At 44.8% G+C, this 20,372-nt stretch overlaps 1 protein-coding gene across 1 annotated transcript in view; it reads right to left on the bottom strand.

Annotated features, from left to right (window-relative positions):
• LOC112114759 (S-methyl-5'-thioadenosine phosphorylase) overlaps positions 1 to 16,724 on the bottom strand; it is a 65,851-nt gene extending 49,127 nt beyond the window's left edge. The window contains exons 1-2 of the mRNA XM_026646523.2: positions 16,614 to 16,724; positions 4,955 to 5,041 (exon numbers count right to left, since the gene is read on the bottom strand). Coding sequence (XP_026502308.1) covers positions 4,955 to 5,041; positions 16,614 to 16,646 — 120 coding nt within the window. The 5' untranslated portion in view covers positions 16,647 to 16,724. The remainder of the gene's footprint in view (positions 1 to 4,954; positions 5,042 to 16,613) is intronic.
• Positions 16,725 to 20,372: the final 3,648 nt, after the last annotated feature.

Raw genomic sequence — 20,372 nt, 5'->3', positions numbered from 1 at the left:
GGGTGGGAGTTGGGACTCCTGGGCTCCGGGAAGAGGCTGGTGTCTGACGCCCGGGGGAGGAGTGCTGGGAGCGAGGACTCTGGATTCCTAGGTTTCCAGCTGGGCTCTAGTTGTTTGAGGGGGTGGGGGGAGGACGGAGACTAGGGCTCCGGACTCCTGGGTTCTGCCCTCAATGCCGGAGGGGAGCGGGGTCTAGTGACCTGGGGTGACAAAAGAGGCGCAACCCAGCTGTTCCCAGAGTCCAGCAGGCGGTGAGCCACAGCCCCCGGGCTCGGGTTCGGGCTGTGGGACGTGGCCGACCCCAGTACAGAGCCGAGCTCATCCCGGCACCGGGGTTCCAACCCCGGGGCAGCCTGCCTGAGTCCAGGGAGCGGGGCTGGCTGTGCTTGGGGTAGGCGAGCGCACGGCGCAGCTGGGACCCAAGACCCTTCCTCACTTACAGGCTTCGCGGGCGCTGCGACTCCTGTGGGGCCCGGGTCCCTCTTCTTGCCCCCGCCGGCGGGGCCACTTCCCAGACAAGCTAACCCGGAAACACAACCTCCCGCCGGAAGTGACAGAGGTCAGCAAAGCATGTGCAAATGCCGGCGGAAGGGGCGGAGAAGAGCGGGCCAGCCCTGGCAGAATTTTTAATGGCACACTGCTGCCTGCTGGGGTCCCGGCCACCGGCAGGCAGCAGCGTGCCATAGGTTGCCAACCCCTGCTATATATGCTAATGGTTGAGAAGCTCCTTAATCCCATGAGTATTCTCACTGAAGTCAAAGGGAGTACTCATAAGATTTCATTTTTTTCTTGCATAAATATGCGAGTACTCCCTTTGACTTCAACGAAAATTCTCATATGATTAAGGACTACTTCTATACAGGTTTGCAGGATCAGGCTTTCACAATGGAACATCTCCACTGTCAAATCCACAGAGAATGCAGCAAGGAGAAGAGAAAGATCAAGAACATGATGTTCACACACACAGAGTGAAAAAACAAGCAGGTAAACACATTAAAAGGACAATGTATGTATATTTTCAACAAATGCCCCAAAATCCTAACTCCACGCTATCAGTAAGATATAGCACTGTATATAAAAAATGTAAAAATAAGAGCAGAATCCTCTAAAATAGAGCTCTTTAAAGAACTGGACCATGATACCTTCATTTAAATATTCTCCAAGTTCATTAATCAAACACTGTGTCATCTTCAGTGGAGGTGGAAGGGGAGGTTAATTCTACCTCATATGACCTACTTTTGCTTCAATAAAAACAAAAAGCTGATCTACAGAACAAAAGATGCCTTGCTTGTGAAGTAGGAACCGATGCCAGCACACTCACGACTGACAAGAATAATTGGAGAGCATTAAAATTTGCTTGCTGTTGAAGATTTTAGATTGCCTTTGCAAAAACAGTTTTAGAATTGAGTCATGTTCTTCAGGAAATGTCCTCTGAACAGAGGTTTTAATGTAATAGTAGTTTTGAAGTCCAGTGATAAGGAGAAATATTGGCTGCAGCTAACCAAGGGTCAATGCTATGAATCCATAGTGCTCCCAACTCCTTCTGACTGCAGTGGGTGTGCCCAACACCTTTGAGGACTAGGTGCTAATGGGGATAAGGCAGTGCCAATCGCTCACAGAATATTTTCCACCCCCAATTTTAGTCTCAATGAGAGGAAGTGGGAGAGGGGAAACAGATCTGGGATACTGATGGCAAATTCCTTTCTTTAAAACCAAGCACAATTAGTAGATATTTCAAGTCATTTGTGGGATCATGCCAGACAATCAGAGAACTGAAAAACACTCATGCTGTTTTGTATAGTCACATTTTCCAGGTTCCTTCTGAACCTCACATTACCCTTAGGTATGAAGAAGGGTTTATTAAATGTAGAAAGCAATCTATCCAGAAGGCCAGTTTGCGGAGGTAGGGAAGGGGACGAAGACGGCTCAGGTAACTCATTTTAACACACACCCTACTAAGCTGCTCCTCGTCATGCTCCCTACACTAAACAAACAGCAGTAAAAAGATACTTGTTCTGTTGCAGCCAAAAGGCAGGGCTTGCAAGAAACATCAAAAGTTTCAGAGAGGTCTTCTGTTCTGGCAGTACATTATTAAGATGAGTTGCCAAGGAAGCTTTAAAACATGGGGCTGTGCTCTTTTTGCTTCTTTACGATCTGAAAAGCTGGAACACTTTTTTTTTTTTTTTTAAGTTGTTTCTTTGCTTGTTTTTTACATTAAAAGTACCAGGACTACTGAGTCTGATCTTCCATGGTTTTGCTAGAAGGCCTGTTGGAGGACTCAGGGGTATACTGGGAGCACTCTCACACATTAACTGAATCGTTATGGTGTTAAGTCTTTAACAAATGTATCCTTTCACCCATGTGCTTATTAGGAGATAGAACTAAACGAAAATGTTAACAAACCCACAAAGTTCTGAACAGTCCAATTAGAAATCCCTTTACCTCTCAATTGCTCAGACTGATATTCTACTATTTCACTACAGTAACTCCACACTTAACGTAAGTTGTTTCGTTATTACGTCGCTGACCTATTAGAGAACATACTCCTTTAAAGTCCTGCAATGTTCCCTTATAACGTTGTTTTGCTCCCTCTGCTCCACCCTCCCGGGACTCCTGCCAGGGAGCGGGCAAGCCCCCACACCCCGATCTGCTCTCCGGCTGGAATGTAGGGCGGGCGGAGCAGGGCAAGCCCCCTTGTTCCCACCCCACCCCCAGCAGGAGCGCCAGGCGGGTGGAACGGGGCAAGTCCCCACATTGTCCTGCCAATGTACCACAAACTGTGATCTGATGAGACCTTTCCAAGGTCAAGAGGACAGTTAAATCTTCCATGTGAATAAAGCCCCAGAATTATATGCTGGGACTGCCAATAAAAAGGTGTCAATTGCAATGGTAATTTTCCAATACGCACAATTTCCACTGAGAACATTACTAAAACCAGCAGCTAATCATACAGAGGAAATGTCAGATGGCAACTATTTTGTTTTTGCTATTCTAGCCTGGATTCAAGACAGTGTCTTAGAGGTGAAAGGATCTCTGTTCTATATGAGATTCTTGTTTTAGTTTTGGGAGCCGGGTGGGGAAGATGGAGGGGTGCAAGTGAATAAGTCCCCTTCATCCTCTCCCCAGTACTCTTGCAGATTTTACAGGGTGGTTGGAAATTCAAATATCTACCTCTAATTCAGCTTTTCCCTTATCTTATTACCTCCCCACCATGGCCAATCGCCACTGTCCACATATACTCCATTCTCCCAGTGTCCCTTACACTCACAAAGTCTTCCCCAACACCATTTTGGTTGGAGGTGGGGTTCTCCTTCCATATCTTGGACCCTACAAGGTAGTGCTGAACCCCATGAAAAAGATATACAGGATTTAGGTTTCCACAGAAGTTCCTCTCCATAAAATAGCTGTTATTGCCACGTATCATATGTCTTATGAACTGTACTGGTATAAGATGGTAAACATACAGGAAAATATCACACGGATGGTTGTTCTGAACAGTGCTCAGTCTCCTCTTCTGCAGATATTATGGAAGATTTAAGTTTAATTTCCAGTTTTGTTATATACTACTTACATGAAGTCACTTACTCTCTCTGCCTCAGTTCCCCACCTGTAAAATGGGAATAACAACACTCCTTTTCTTCCATCCTGGTCTATTCCATCCTATTGCAAGCTCTTTGGGGCAGGCATTGTCTCTTACTATGTGCTGGCACTATAGGTATACACAATTGGCTAAATAAACAGACTTAGGGTGAGATCCTCACCCCAGCTCCAGCCACTTTTGCTTGGTAAAAGGGCTGGAGTAACATAAAGCCTCTGAAAGCCCAGAAGCTGGCTGGTAGCGAATTCCTCCCTGCACAGGACCAGCAAAAGACAGCCATAAAGCTGTCTCCCAAAGATCCCCTTGTAAATCTTGGTGTAGGGGGAGTACCCAGGTGGGGTAATGATAGCAGCATGTAATATTGCAGAGATTCTAAGTAGTGCTGGGGCCCATAGGCTGCCAGGGCTGTCTAAATTATGCCAGAGTCTGTGGAGCAGCCAGAATTGGAAAGGTGCAAAGGTATCTTAAAACCACCATATCTCACCCCGGGGGCTATGGATTCTTCATTGTGCTTATCTCATCATGTTTAAAGAACAGCGGGGGAGGATGGGGTGTATTCTCTTCCACACTTGGTTGTCATTAGAACACCTGGCTTCTCGCAGTCACTATAAGCGGACTCTGATACAGTGTACAAACCCCATACTGGGCCCGACGGGGTTAAAGGACAATACTGGGCCCAGGTATCCCCACCTCTCCCGACCTGCAGAGCATCCTCCAACTGCAGAGGAGGCTTAAAAGGGAGCAACTTAGCTCAGAAGGGGGAGGTAGGGAGGGAGACACTTACCTTGAGGGATCCTGGACAAGGGTGCCGAAGAAGCCTCCTTTGGGGAAGAGGGCTGCGTGCTGTGCCCAGTTGGGGCTGAAGGTTTAGCTGCCTTTTCTACTGATATCTTAGGTTGTACTTGGAGCTGTTGGGAGAGATGGAGGGACCCAGGAAGGGTAACTCCGAAGGGACTCCAAGGTGCTAGACTCTTATAGGTCTGGGTCAGAGCCTGGTGGAGTGGGAAGGCCCAGGCTGCCCTACCAACTTCTTCTGCTGCAGACAGGGCATAAGCCTAATGGTAAGGAGGGGGCAAGGACACTGAAAACACAAGATGATGCTAAGCCCACACACGGGTGAGGAACTGGACTGAAAAGCTGTCCTGGGGGGGGGGGTGAGGCTGGATGCTGGACCCTCAGAGGACTCTATTACACTGACCAACACTCGGCACTATTGTGAGCAGTGTCTCCTTTGTACCTCCATTTACACAAAGGCTGAAAAACTTACCATAAACCACACAAGTAACAGTCTCTTTAAGAAAAAAAAAAAAAAAAAAAAGGCATCTTAGCAAGCCATAAGAAAAATATTATACAGACCTTGCCATAAGGAGTATCCACATATTTTTCTGTTCTTCCTTCCAAGATGTCAGGATCGTCCAGACCAGTTCCACCAATAATTCCAATCTTACAAACAAACAAAAATAAGTATTAGAACTCTAGAGATTACATTGCATTTTAAATCTGACAGTGACACTAACCCTGGATTTCTATGACAGGTTTCAGAGTAGCAGCCGTGTTAGTCTGTATCCGCAAAAAGAACAGGAGTACTTGTGGCACCTTAGAGACTAACAAATTTATTATTTATTATTTATGCTCTAATAAATTTGTTAGTCTCTAAGGTGCCACAAGTACTCCTGTTCTTTTTTCTGGATTTCTAGCCAGCTACACAATTTAATTTTTGATTCATCTATGCTTGAGATGGGCCCAGAACCATGGATCCAAAAGCACCAATCATTATAGCTACAGCTCAAGTTTCTCATGAAGACTTGCAAACATAGTTGTACCATGTCACTTTAGGCCATATTTCATTTAATTTTCCCAAGTACAAAGGCTTGACTACGACTCCCCAGGTCATACAGACACCAAATTTAAAAGTTATCAAACAGCACAAAGAAAGAGTCACTGATTAATCATTTATCCCTAATGTGAAAGTAAATATGGATGTTAACGGGCAAAGTTGATAACTGATGCCAAAGAGATCAGCGTAACCTATGCTGTAATCAAGGCTGTACCACAGATAGTATTCATATGAAATTGTGGTACATCTTTTCTGCAATGGGAAGAACAAGGAAAAAGACTCAGTACCTCTGGTCACTGGGGACATAATGATCCCCAGAAATGCAACACCTGAACTGTCTTATTGATATCTTTAACCCTGATTGCCATTAAGGTATGGCTCATAAGCTTCTTCCTCTCCCAATAGCAGTTGCTTCTAGATGCATGGGGAAGAGACAAAAAGGAAAGTGTGTTGGCAACTAGTTAGATTTGCCTGAAATGAAGCTACTAATTGAGAAGCTACTAACTTTCAGGCCATGTAGCCTCCTTGAAAAAACATATTACTTAGCTGACTAAAGCCCCGGTTCAGCAAAGCATTCAGTTATCCAAACCTGCACAGTGCCCCACACCATTTTATCTGAGGTTAAATTGTGTAAGACATTCACACTGAGCACACAGACATTTACCCAGGATGGAAGCTGTCAACCAAAAAAGCCTTCCTTGCTTGCCTGCAATATACGTAGGAAAGATAGGAAGTATGGCAAGAGACCACCCTGGCTTAACCAGGAGATCTTCAATGATCTAAAAAATCAAAAAAGAGTCCTACAAAAAAGTGGAAACTAGGTCAAATTACAAAGGATGAATATAAACAAATAACACAAGTATGTAGAGACAAAATTAGAAAGCCAAGGCACAAAACGAGATCAAACTAGCTAGAGACATTAAGGGTAACAAGAAAACATTCTACAAATACATTAGAAGCGAGAGGAAGACCAAGGACAGGGTAGGCCCATTACTCAATGAGGGGGGGAAATAACAACAGAAAATGTGGAAATGGCAGAGGTGCTTAATGACTTCTTTGTTTTGGTTTTCACCAAGAAGGTTGGTGGTGATTGGACATCTAACATAGTGAATGCCAGCGATAATGAGGTAGGATCAGAAGAGGCTAAAATAGGGAAAGAACAAGTTAAAAATTACTTGGACAAATTAGATGTCTTTAAGTCACCAGGGCCTGATGAAATGCATCCCTAGAATACTTAAGGAGCTGATTGAGGAGATATCTGAGCCATTAGCAATTACCTCTGAGAAGTCATGGAAGACAGGAGAGATTCCAGAAGACTGGAAAGGGCAAATATAGCGCCAATCTATAAAAAGGGAAATAAGGATGACCTGGGGAATTACAGACCAGTCAGCTTAACTTCTGTACCCAGAAAGATAATGGAGCAAATAATTAAGCAATCAATTTGCAAACATCTAGAAGACAATAAGGTGATAAGTAACAGTCAGCATGGATTCGACAAAAACAAATTGTGTCAAACCAACCTGATAGCTTTTTTTTGACAGGGTAACAAGCCTTGTGGATAGGTGGGAAGCGGTAGACGTGGTATATCTTGACTTTAGTAAAGCTTTTGATACTGTCTCGCATGACCGTCTCATAAATAAAGTAGGGAAATGCAACCTAGATGGAACTACTATAAGGTGGGTGCAAAACTGGTTGCAAAACCGTTCCCAAAGAATAGTTATCAGTGGTTCACAGTCATGCTGGAAGGGCATAATGCGTGGGGTCCTGCAGGGATCAGTTCTGGGTCCGGTTCTGCTCAATACGTTCATCAATGATTTAGATAATGGCATAGAGAGTACACTTATAAAGTTTGCGGACGATACCAAGCTGGGAGGGGTTGCAAGTGCTTTGGAGGATAGGCTTAAGATTCAAAATGATCTGGACAAACTGGAGAAATGGTCTGAAGTAAATAGGATGAAATTCAGTAAGGACAAATGCAAAGTACTTCATTTAGGAAGGAGCAATCAGTTGCACACATACAAAATGGGAAATGACTGCCTAAGAGGATCTGGGGGTCATAGTGCACTACAAGCTAAATATGAGTCAACAGTGTAACGCTGTTGCAAAAAAAAGCAAACATCATTCTGGGATGTATTAGCAGGAATGTTGTAAGCAAGACACAAGAAGTAATTCTTCCGCTCTACTCCACTCTGATTAGGCCTAAGCTGGAGTATTGTGTCCAGTTCTGGGCGCCACATTTCAGGAAGGATGTGGACAAATTGGAGAGAGTCCAGAGAAGAGCAACAAAAATGATTAAAGGTCTAGAAAACATGACCTATGAGGGAAGATTGAAAAAAATTGGGTTTGTTTAGTCTGGAAAAGAGAAGACTGAGAGGGGACAGGATAACAGTTTTCAAGTATGTAAAAGGTTGTTACAATTCTTCTTCCTCCTTGTTTTTCTTAACCTCTGAGGATAGACAAGAAGCAATGGTCTTAAATTGCAGCAAGGGAGGTTTAGATTGGACATTAGGAAAAACTTCCTAACTGTCAGAGTGGTTAAGCACCGGAATAAATTGCCTAGGGAGTTTGTGGAAAATCATTGGAGATTTTTAAAAGCAGGTTAGACAAACACCTGGGTGTCAAACACCATACTTAGTCCTGCCACGAGTGTAGGGGACTGGACTAGATGACCTCTCGAGGTCCCTTCCAGTTCTATGATACGATGTCCATTCAACTTCTCTTTGCTGGAGACGCAGGAGGTCCCAGCAACGTCTGAGACTGTAACTAGGGATTTATTTTGAAAAACAATAATATGAGAGGGAACTATGCCTCTGCACTAATTTGTGCTGCTTTAAAGGTGATCTTCAGACATAGGAGTATTTCACCAACTCACACATAAAAAAGGAGACAGATCGAGACCATTAAATCTAGAGCTGGTCAAAAAATGTCTGAAGAAATGTTATTCCATTGCAAAATGTCAATTGGTCAAAATGCTCCACTGAGTGTTGATTTGGATAAAAATTTAATTTAGAAAAAAACTGAAACCAAGCATTTTGATAAGGTTGGAACATTCCATTTAAAACTTATACAAATGTTTTGGTATATTGTGTTTTGAAACAACGTTTTTGTTTTTAAATTTATTTATAATTTTTTATTCTTGTAAACTGGCATAACAAAATAATTATATTACAAATGACCAGTCAGAATACCAGAAATGAGCAAATCAAATACCAATTTCAAATTACCAATCACTATTTCATATCATTTTAAATTCTTTAAATCCTAATAAAAAATATAAAAGTATAAAATATTAAAATACATAAAAGCCACAACTGAAACAAACATGACCCAAAACAAAACATTTTGTGGGAAATTTTCATTCCAATTCAGAATGAAATTTTTTTGAAATGCTGGAATTTCCCACAGAATAGAAATTCTAGTTTTGATCAGCTCAGCTGCCCGAATGAATTATGCATCCTTCTAGATTTAAGGAGCTGTAGTCCAGCTAACCCACTGCACCTACACAGACACCCTATTTTACAAGTTACTCAACCTAGCTTACCCAGAAGAATGCTGGAAAGGGGCCTGAGAACACTTCCACTATGGACAGAACCCCCACTGGGACTTTGTAGTTGTGCCACTGGACCCACTTTTGGGTTTAAAGTATTCTTTTTAAACCTTGTAACCTTCAAAGAGTGGTGCTTAATAATACCTGAAATGTAACAATGTGGTTTAGCATAACTCTATATTTGTGTTATAAAAAGCTAATTCCCATATGTGGAGTTTGCTTTCCAACCAAGGCCCACAACAAATCAGCAATTACCCTTACAGTAGTACCAGCTCCCCCTGCTGCTACCAAGCCAACTTAACACACGTACAAAGAAACACCATTTCTGTTCTTGGCTCTACCGCCAGCCTGAGAAACCCCAGGCCTCTACACAGAGTGTCTGATAGGGGGACAGTATTCACAGCCAGCTTAGCGGCATCTTCTGTTAGTGAAAGTATGGAGAATGTGAATTCATATTCTGCTGGGGATACGGGGTTGTTGTGTTTTTTTTTTTAAGCTTTGTGTTCTGGTGCAGTCTGCATAGAGTTAACAAGTTCCAGCATAGTACTAGCAACAAAAAGGGAATCTCCATTTAGTTTTAGCAAACACTGACTTCTTCAATAAAGCGACATCCATAGGAATAAAGATTTTGCGCATGTCCTCTTGTGTCAGTCAGAAAAGCAAAACGGTTAAACTGTCAGTGCCACATGTTCACAATGAATACTGAGGACAAACTGATTGATTAATGCGTACTTCAATCCAACCAAGTTGTGCAGCCTTCACAATAAAATTAATAATACAATGAGAAAGAAACATACACTTCCAAGTTATACTTTCCTTTGGCTTCCCAGTGGAACCAGTCGTCTTTGTATCTTTTAGGGTCTGATCCAACTCCCACTTAAGTCAATGGGAGGTTTTCCACTGACTTCAATGGGAATTAGATTAGGCTCTTCAGAGCAGGGGCTGTTTTTAATTGTGTGGTCCCCAAGCACACTGTTGGCATGTAAAGAAATAATTTCACCCTCTGTTACACACAGCAAAAAAACTGCTTTTTTCAATTGGCAGTTACTGTTGCAGTGTTTGTCTCAGTTTTAAGTGGAAGAACTCAAATCATGTTGAGCTTTTAAAAACAAACAACCCCCCCACACATACACAACCCCCCCATTTTTGTCTTCCCCCCCAATACCTTGTCAGTAATAAAAGCATGTTATCTAAACTCTCAGAATGTTTTCTAGCTGTACAGCTAAGGGTTTGTATCTCTTAACAAAATAATAATAAAAAAAAAAGCACCAAGTGGAAATCCCAGTGACTTAAATCTAAACCAAAAATCTGTCTCTTGCTCTCAATTTCTATAGCCCTATGTTTATAGAAACCCTACAGATGCCCTGTCATTATACTGCAATTAGCTCATCAGGCATCTCTTTTCAATAAGCAAAGACTGTGGTCCTTGTTATGTGCCAAATACTTTTTCATGTGAAAGCCTGGTTCATGTCATCTGCTGTGTGGTAGTATTTAAACAGATTTTTTTCCTTTTGGCGCCACCTTGTGCTGTATGTGTGTTATTGCAGGCAAACAATTAAATTCTTAATATAATCCAAATAGGCAGACTAGAGAAGAAAAATAAATCACAATAATATTTTCTTATAATTTTTGTAATAAGAATGGAGATTTTTGCCTTAGTGTTATTCACAGATCATGAGTATTTGGACAAATGCTGGTTTGTTCATGAAAATACTCAAGAGTCCTGAATGCTATGATTATTTGCCTGAAAACTGTACCTGAAGTATTATGGGATATTTATTACTCAAGATTCTCCTGTTCCAAAGTTTCAGTCATCCTCATATGGAGTAGAAACAACATCAACAAGGCAATCAAAGGTGGGACTTGCAGGTCACGTAGACATACCCACACTAGCATTAATCTAACTAGTACACTAAAAATAGCAGAGATGACACCGGCATGGACTTCTGCAGGGGTGCAGGAACAATTTGTATTGTGGGGGTGCTGAGAGACATTGAACCCCACTGTAAATCCTGTATATAATGGAAACCACTTCAAGCAGGGTGGATAAAAATCAATGATTTTTTTATTTACATCGGATTTTTTTTATAAAATGCTTTTTGAGGAAAAAACCTAACTAAAGATAGTTTTAATGAAGATACATTATAGCTCAAATATATCTCATCATGGAATAGGGATTATAAATTCTAATTCTATAGTATGAGACAATATATTCATGTAATGTTTAAGAAAAGTGTTGTAAATGAATTCCAATAGTTCATGGATTAGGGACCCAATCTTATGGGGTTCCACAGGCTTCTGTATAGATTATTTAGGTTAATCTTTCTATCTCCCCTATGAGACTCAGTGCTCAGTCTAGAAGATACCATCAGAGATGCTTTGTTTTGCAGTTCTCAAACTGTGCATTTGTGTCTCCAGAGGTAACATGCTTGTTAACAGCAAAAATGTTTTTAAATAAATAAATAATATATAGAGGTGAGAAATAACAGACCTCAACTCTATTGTCCCTCTGCAAATTTGTGTACACAGAGTCAATCCCTTACCTCTCTCTAAAAGTGCAAAGTTTCAAAAAGTTCAATGAATAGAAGATTGTTGGGGGCGTAATAGATCTGGACAAGAAGAAGAAGAAGTCTGGAGATAAATGTGAGAAGGAAGGGATATATGCTTTTTTGTTAAAATATTATATGTTTGCTGTTGAAGAAAAAAATCCAGACTACTTAACGTTGTTTTAGTTAAATAAATAATTTAAAATGTTTGTCTGGTGATGTTCTCCTCCTAATACAATGTGGCAAGAAAATCCTCCAAATATTAATGATTAACCTGCTGAATTGGAGATGGTTCACCTCCCAATGACTTCATAAATATCTGCTTCAATTACCTTTGGTAAATGAAATAACCAAACAATCATTAATATTCTGATATAGCTGTAAAACTAATCTAAAAAGTTTTCAAAATAAATCACTGTTTAAGTATAGTGTGTACCTTCTAAAAATGAAACCTACATCTATCTCTGAGTTATGAAGAATATGTATTAAGGTTATAACAACCAACAAGAATGCACTTTTATGTAGAAAACCATGATTAAATCGAGCCTTCCTGACTAGTGATTTAAATCATGATTTAAATCCACCCTGACTTCAAGCCAGGAGATGCTGCAGCACACCCCCCTTCACCTCTAGTTTCAGCACCTATGGACTTCTGCACAGACTAGCAACGTGAAAACGTACTCGTGTCCCTGCATAGGTTTACAGAGCCTGCATTGAAGCCAGCGCTGCTGCATCTTCAGTGCTATTTTTAGCTGTACTAGCTGTTATGCCTGGGGGAATTCTGCGCCACTGCGAAATGCAGAATTTGATGTTTCCCCTGCAGAATTGGTGGCCATTAGGGGCATTGCAGCTCACAGAGCACCAGCTCGGTGGGGATGGAGGCTCTGCAGCCTTGTTTGATCCTCATCCGCCCGTGGACGGGAGAAGGCCTAGGAGTCCTGGCTCTGGCAAAGGGTGAGGAAGGGCACCGCGTCCCCACGGGGGATAGTAAAGAAGCTCGGGGGAGTACAGGTCCTGGGAGAGGGGGGTGCAGGTGTCTGTGCCAGGGGGTGCCTCGTAGCTGGGCTCTGGGGGGAGCGGAATGCAGTTGTCGGTGGCTGGGCTCTGGGGAGAGAGAGGTGCAGGTGCCTGGGCTTTTGCGGTGCCCTGCAGCTGGGCTGTGGGGGGAGGGAGGTGTGGGCATCTGGGCTCTGGGGGTGCCCTGCGGCTGGGCTCTGGGTGCGGGGGGGAAGAGGGTTCTGGAGCTGGGATATGCTTCATAGCTGGACTCTGGGGGGAGGGAGTTCAGGTGTTTGGGCTCTGGAGGGGGCCCACACAGCCCCCTCCAGTATGCCCCCAATTGGGTTTCTTTAACTCTCTACTCCTGGGGGAATCTTTTTTCATTGTCATCTATATTGTTGACATACTTGCTGACAGGTATTTTGAAATAAGTTACCAAAATAATTGAAACTGGAGTGATTATATTGTGCTATTGACAAATAAAATATGCAGAATTTGGCAGAATTTCAAAATATTGTGCGCAGAATTTTGAAATTTTTTGGCACAGAATTTGCCCAGGAAGTATGTCTAGTGGTAGTATGTCTACACAAGCTGCTATTGGACCTTTGACTGCAGCATAGACATATCCTTATGGGACCAATCACAAACCACAATCCTAACACAGGCTGGAAATTGTTCACATACTCTTCAGTGTTTGCTGAATTTTGTAACTCATACAAATCAGGATAGAAATTGTGAAATGTTTTTATTATTCATTGAAATTCTAAAAAAAATGAATAAAGAGGGTTAAGAATCAAGTTTTTTTTAGTTGGGAACCACATATCTGCCAACATAACTGCAGCCTAGAATTTAAGATTGAGGATAATTTCCGCAGAGTGTGCTTTTCAACCTGAATTATTCTATCCAGTAATTAAAGAGAACAATGCAAACTGGAGATATGGGGTTCTTCACCATATTATCAGTTGGCTGATGAAACTGGCCGATGTCTGTAGAACTTGGGCTACCTCCTCAGTTTTCACTACTACTTTTTTGTCTAGCCAGGATATAGCTGTAACCCCTCTCATTCAAACATATGGGCGGGGCAGGGTGATTGTGACTCCCTGGTTGAGAATCCACAATACAGCCAAACTGTTCTTTTTCCTAACTGACCTTACTCTTACGCCTTCCCTCCTCCCAAAACACAATCAATGTGACACCATTTTTTATTTTCTGCTTTAAAAATCACAGCAAAACTTAGTTCCACTAATAGAAAATAGATTCTATTTCTAAATTTCTAGTAACAAAAATCACAGATGCAATGGGATTTGAACACGCTCCCTTTGTAATATAAAGCTGACAATTTAAACTCACATGTAGTGTCAGAGGCAGCGGCAGCTCCAGGCACCAGCGCTCCAAGCGCGTGCCTGGAGCAGCAAGCCACGGGGGGCGCCCTGCCGGTCCCTGCGAGGGCAGCAGTCAGGCTGCCTTTGGCAGCTTGCCTGCGGGAGGTCCCCGGTCCCGCGGATTCGGCAGCATGCCTGCGGGAGGTCTGCCGGTCCCGCGAATTCAGCGGCATGCCTGCGGGAGGTCTGCCGGTCCCGCGAATTCAGCGGCGGGTACGCCGAAGCCGCGGGACTGGTGGACCTCCCACAGGCATGTCACCGAATCCGCGGGACCGGGGACCTCCCGCAGACAAGCCGCCGAAGGTGGCCTGCCTGCCGTGCTTGGGGCGGCAAAAAAGCTAGAACCACCCCTGGTCAGAAGGGTGCTTTCCTATGATGATGTTTGAGGAGCTACCATCACAGCCCCCAGACAGCTTTCATCTCTGGGAATGCCACCAATCCAGGGAAGGTTTTATGTCAGGCTGCAGGAATGAGGAGCAGGCTGTCATCATTACAGAGATGGGGAGGTGGGGGAAGGGATTACACTGATGGGCATTGCTGGGGGAAAGGTATGCCCCCCAACCTACCCAGGGTGTTGGGGGAATATGAGAGTGGGTAGGGATTTTGGGGGTGGTTGCAGATGGAACAATGGAGATTGGGAAATAGGAGGATAACCTAGTGCAATATGGGAGGGAATGAACCTTAGAGGCATGGGCCAGCACTCTTATCTACCCTTTGGCAACAACTGGAAGCCACTGCAGAGAGCTAGGGAGGAAGGGAGGAGTGCTTCACAGTGGGGAGGGGCAATGCAGAGTCAGAGTAAGTTTGCTGCAAAGAGAAGATACACTAACTAGGAGCTGGGGGAAATCACCATCCCTCTTTCCTTGTGCCACAGCTGTGCTAACCATGCTTGGGGACAGGGGACAGCCTCCCAGGCAGGTAGTTCTCTCTAAAAGAGCCAGCAAAGGCTCATTAGAGCAGCTGAACCTTTGACATGAGGAACTGACAGATAAAAGCCAGTTGTTTACCTGTAACCACTGTTTTTTGAGAGGTGGGTGCAGATACATATTCCACTCAGGTGTGCATGCACCCAAGGGGAATACACAGCTGTGACCACTCGAAGAAGAGAAACCACATCAGCTCCAGCACTGGACTTCATGCTTCCCTTCCACAAGCAGGTCCGGCTGCTCCTATTCCTCTTCCTGTTTCCCAGGCCCCGGGGTTGGTCAGAAGAGGCTGGAGTTAGGCAACACAGCAGTTGGGCCTAGTGGCAGCATGGAACCATAGAGTTTACTGCTGCAGCAAGTCCTGCTTTCCTAGACCTTCCTGTGGGTTGTCAGGGACACAGCTGCTCAGATAGTACCTCAATGGACAGATATCCCTGTGAGGGAGACTACTCCAACCACAGAAAAGACAGATGGGGCAAGGCAAACACCAACTGGGATACCCCCAGATTAGCTTCCCTTTTCTCTCAAGACAAGGGAAAATTACTTGTCTATACACTGACCTCAAGAACTGTGGGAGCTTCTTCCAGTCCTCCTTGTTTCCCAGGTCCAAAAGGCTTGTCTTACAGAGTGGGGCTAAGGGCTAAGCATAACAGCTTTAACTACGGTGCCTCGGTCATTGGTGTGTATTATAGTGCCTAGAGACCCCATTGTACAGGCTATAGTACAAACATAAAACAGAAGGGAGTCCCTGCCCCCAAAGAGTTTACAATCTCAACACCTAAATTAATGCTCAGTCAGTATTAACAGAGTCAATTATCACACGAGCTGGAGGATAGTGGACCCTTGCAGCGGAGCTCCCAGGGAGGGGGCACAGAGCCTCAGTGTGGATGAACCTGGCCTCTCCTAGCTTATTCCACAAGATCCATATGCAGGATCATTTGCAATTTTCAGAAAGTGGGGTAAGCAAAGATAGGATTATAACAGAATTCTGCAGGGCCCATAGCCTTAACTATAGCACCCGGTACTATACATGGAGTTGGGGAGGAAGCAAATCCCCAAACCAGCAGGCAGTTAACAAATCAATACCTGGCAAACCTGCAGTAAACAAGACACCAATACATTTAATAATTATGCTTTTACCCACTGTTTGACCAGAGCCCAGAAATAGCTGTAGGTTGAGCACAGGATTCTTAGTGCAACAAGAGTGTCTAACTTTTCCTTTTAAAGGTTGGAGTCTTAGACACCCAGAGTTGTTGCCTTGTCATGCTCAGCTGCTGCTGCTGATTTGGCTGAAGCAGCACCCTGTGAGTCTTTCTGGCAACTGTAAATGAACGCAGCTCCCTGCCTCCCCTCCATATCCGAAAAGAAAACCCTATAAAGTGACTTTTAGTAGACAAGGACACATGTTGGAGGCCTCAACATGTCCGCACTGTGCCCACTGGGGGGTGCCGTGTAACACGAGCAGCAGGGCCCTGCCGGACGGGTGGGGGCGCCGTGCCCCGCAGCAGGGAGGGCGCTGTGCTGAAGCGGGCGCAGACGGGTGGGCAGGGCAGACGCTGCTCACCCCGTGCCCATGTGCCCCGCACCCCGGCGGGGCGGCGCAGGCAGGAGCCTGCCACATGCACCCAGCAGCAGAGGCGCCTCCCTCGGAGCCCACGTGCGCCAGCCGGACTAGTCCGCGCCCCGCGGCGGTCGCCAGGGGCTCCCGGGGGGCAGAGGCTGAGCGGGGGGATCTCCCTTCCGCCGGGGCCCGGGCGGGAGCCCGCAGCGCCTCTTACCTTCACGGCCGGGGCGGCCGCGGCTGCAGCCATGTTTGCTAGAGGAAGGACGAGGAGGCGGTCCCGGCTCGGCTCGGCTCGGCCCTGCCCTCCCAGGCTCGCGCCGGCCGGGGGCTGCAGTCGGCGGAACGAGCCCCGCCCCCTGCTGCGAGGAGGCAGCCGCAGCCTCTGAGCAGCGCCGCCTCCCTGCTCCCTTGGCGGCTCCGCACTGCGCCGCCCCTCCACTCCAGTCTGCGCTAGCCGCTGTCCGGCGCAGGGTGCGGCGCTAGCCCGGCGGGGTGGCTGCAGCCTGGTAGGAGCGGGCGCAACGCCGCCACGCAGGGCAGTCGGTGCTACCAGCTCTCAGGGCTCCCCACCCTGGCCACGTGCTTCCCCCGAGGGCCACGGGAGCCCGCCGGCTGCTCCCCAATGGGGCGCTGTGAAAACCTGCCCCTGGGACTCTATCTGCCTCCCCAGAGCGAGCAGACGCAGGCTGGCCTCGGCCAGGAGTACCAAGCCCTAGTGTACACAAATGAGCCAGGCCTCCCCCGAGTCAGATTAGTTTACACATTACATTTTAAGGGTGTTTTTAAAAATCGCCTTCCGGTGTTGGGGTGATGAGGGTTTGTGTTTTCAAGCTTTTCTTCACAAGCATGAAGGCTACAAACTTACTGTTAAAAAAAAAATAAAAAAGAAAAAAAGCAATAAGCTGAAATTCTCACATAACAACCCAATTCCTGTACTTTCACAAAAGCACTAAATATCACAAGACTAGTGACTTTGAGGGTTGGCAACACTGTTGATATTTTCCAGGAGAGAAACAACACTGTCCTGAACAAATGTGTCAGTCGTCTTGTTCTTATTCAAAGGGAAAAAGCATGAAACAGTTATGTTATTATTCAGGACTGGACTGTTCCTCGCCTGGAAAATGTGTAAGGAAAGGGTGCCCTGTTCCATTTGAGGACACAGATTCTGGAGGATAGATGTTTCACAGAATTACTATAAACACTGCAGTGTGCAGAACAAGCCAAGAAGATGCTGTGACGTTATTGACATGAACTGGGACCGTATAGATCATTGTTGCAACCAAGGTCCTGTAGTGGCACCAAATCTTGTATAAAGGGGGTCAAATAAGGTGACTAAGACAAGGTTATGGTTATGGTTTGCTGGTTATAATTATGCTATCTGTGTGCATGTATCATTTTTGTATTTAAAAGTTATAAGTATTGGCTCTATACTATCTGTATTTCAAACTTATGCTATGCTTCTGGGTGACACCCCAGCCAAGTTGGTGTCAGCTCTGCCTAGCCTGCTTGATGGCCCATTAAGGATCATCAGCTATACAGCTGACCCATTGAGAGAAGGTAGACACACCTTGTGACTCAGCAAGGTATGCAGGGGCCTGCCTATGGACAGAACTCTAAGGTTTTTCTATGCCATGTGCTGGATAGCGTGTTCTTGGGACAAAGAAAGCAGAGACCACATGGCAAGAGATTATAAAAGGCTGATGCCTCATCTCCATCTGGTCTTCCATCCTGCTTCTTACCTCTGGAGGGACTTTGCTACAAACGGAAGCTCTACACAAAGGACTGATGACCCATCCCAGCTGTGGATGTACTCCAGAGACTTGATTTGAACCTGCAGCTTATTCCATCATTGCTACAAGCCTGAACCAAGAAGTTTGCCATTACTGTCTGTAATTGATTCTATTTAACCAATTCTAGCTCTCATCTATATCTTTTTTCCTTGTATGAATAAACCTTTAGATTTTAGATTCTAAAGGATTGGCAACAGCGTGATTTGTGGGTAAGATCTGATTTGTATATTGACCTGGGTCTGGGGCTTGGTCCTTTGGGATTGAGAGAACCTCTTTTCTTTTACTGGGGTATTGGTTTTCATAACCGTTTGTCCCCATAACGAGTGATTCTAAACTGGAGTGTCTAAGGGAATTGCTTGTGTGACTTGTGGTTAGCCAGTGGGGTAAAACCAAAGTCCTCTTTGTCTGGCTGGTTTGGTTTGCCTTAGAGGTGGAAAAACCCCAGCCTTGGGCTCTAACTGCCCTGCTTTAAGCAATTTGTTCTGAATTGGCACTTTCAGTTGGGTCCCGCCAGAACCAGCATCGTTACAGATGCACAATGTGTTCACAAGAGAAAGTGGAGCAGATAAATATTTTTATCAAAATGTTTGAGGATTATTGGCCCTGGTACGTGATGTGAAACCAAATAGCAGTGTTGTGTACTGACCAAGCTTCCAGGCCTGGAATGCTACATTTCATAAATGTGCAAATCAGACTGTTTTAGGTAGAATCCACAACAATGTCATTTCAAACTCACACATAAGAATGGCCATACTGGGTCAGACCAAAGATCCATCTAGCCCAGTATCCTGTCTTCTGACAGCGGCGCCCCAGAGGGAATTAACAGAACAGGTAATCATCAAGTGATCCATTCCGCCGCCCATTCCAGCTTCTGGCAAACAGAGACGAGGGACACCATCCCTGCCCATCCTGGCTAATAGCCATTGATGGACCTATCCTCCATGAATTTATCTAGTTCTTTTTTGAACCCTGTTATAGTTTTGGCCTTCACAACATCCTCTGGTAAAGAGTTCACACAACACACGGTCAACCTGTGGAACTCCGGTCTGACCCAGTATGGCTGTTTGTATATTCTTATGTGTGGGTTTGAAATTACATTGTTGCGGATTCTATCTAAAACAGTCTGATTTGCACATAGCTCTCCCTTTTGCTCAAGCACAGTAAGAGATTTTCTTCTTAACTTAGCAGACCACAGTCACCATTACCCAAGACAATCATATTTTAAAAGTTTGAGGAGTTGGGACCAAGATAACTAGCCTTGGGAGACACCTGGGAGATCAAAGAAGTTAGCCAGGTGAAACCTGAACTCAACTGAACTGTCCACAAGGGGACTGAAGATCTTCAATTTGCGTCTAGTGGCAGTGTTTACCTGATGTGAGCCAGAAGAGAAAAACATGTGCCACACATTATCAATAAATCAGCTGGCAGCCTACCCCAGAATGGAAGTAACTGGTGATGCTCTGCCCATCTCCTCTTCTTCCCTCTCCCTCCCACTATTTGCTGCCCCAAGAACACGTCATTGTTAGGTGGTATGCTCATGGCATCCGGCTAGAGCCTAGGCTGCAAATGAGGACCCTTCTGCACAGCAGAGAAGAATGCATGCAAACATGCCTTTTTCATTCCCCCAATCCTGGAGCCATTTTGTGCCAGGCCTGTCCCCTGTTGTCGGTAAAAGCAGCCTGCACCATCTGCCAAGGAGCCATTATGACATACAAGGTAATTCAACCAATGCCAACTCTGGGACATTCATCTGGTTACAGTGGGTGGCATATACTACAATGGTTCTTCCCTCCTCTTCTCTTTTACAGTGGGATCAGGACATCAAATGTAAATCAATCAATCATCTCTCCCTTCCCCCCTTCTTCTTAACCCTCTTCCACCTTAAATTAGCTGTATGTCCTAAAACTTAAGCAGATTATAATGTTTTAAAATTCTGATTTTCATTTATTAAAAAGAAATGTTGTTGACACTGGATGCATAGCTACAGAAAATGTGATCTGAATGAACTTAGAAGTGATCTGATGCATATATACATTTGTGTAGTCAAAACAGAGTTTTCTGTAGCTATGTATCCAGTGTCATCTAAAACAGTGGTCTCCAAACTTTTTTGATCGTGCACCCCTATCAGTAAAACATTTTTGAGCATGCACCCCCTGCTGCGCTGGCTCTACCATTTTTGCCAA

This window comes from Terrapene carolina, unplaced genomic scaffold (assembly GCF_002925995.2).
Source record: "Terrapene carolina triunguis isolate 2854851 unplaced genomic scaffold, T_m_triunguis-2.0 Scaffold35098, whole genome shotgun sequence".
In the NCBI taxonomy this organism is placed as follows: Eukaryota; Metazoa; Chordata; order Testudines; family Emydidae; genus Terrapene; species Terrapene triunguis.
This window is presented reverse-complemented; position numbering and strand designations above follow the sequence as displayed.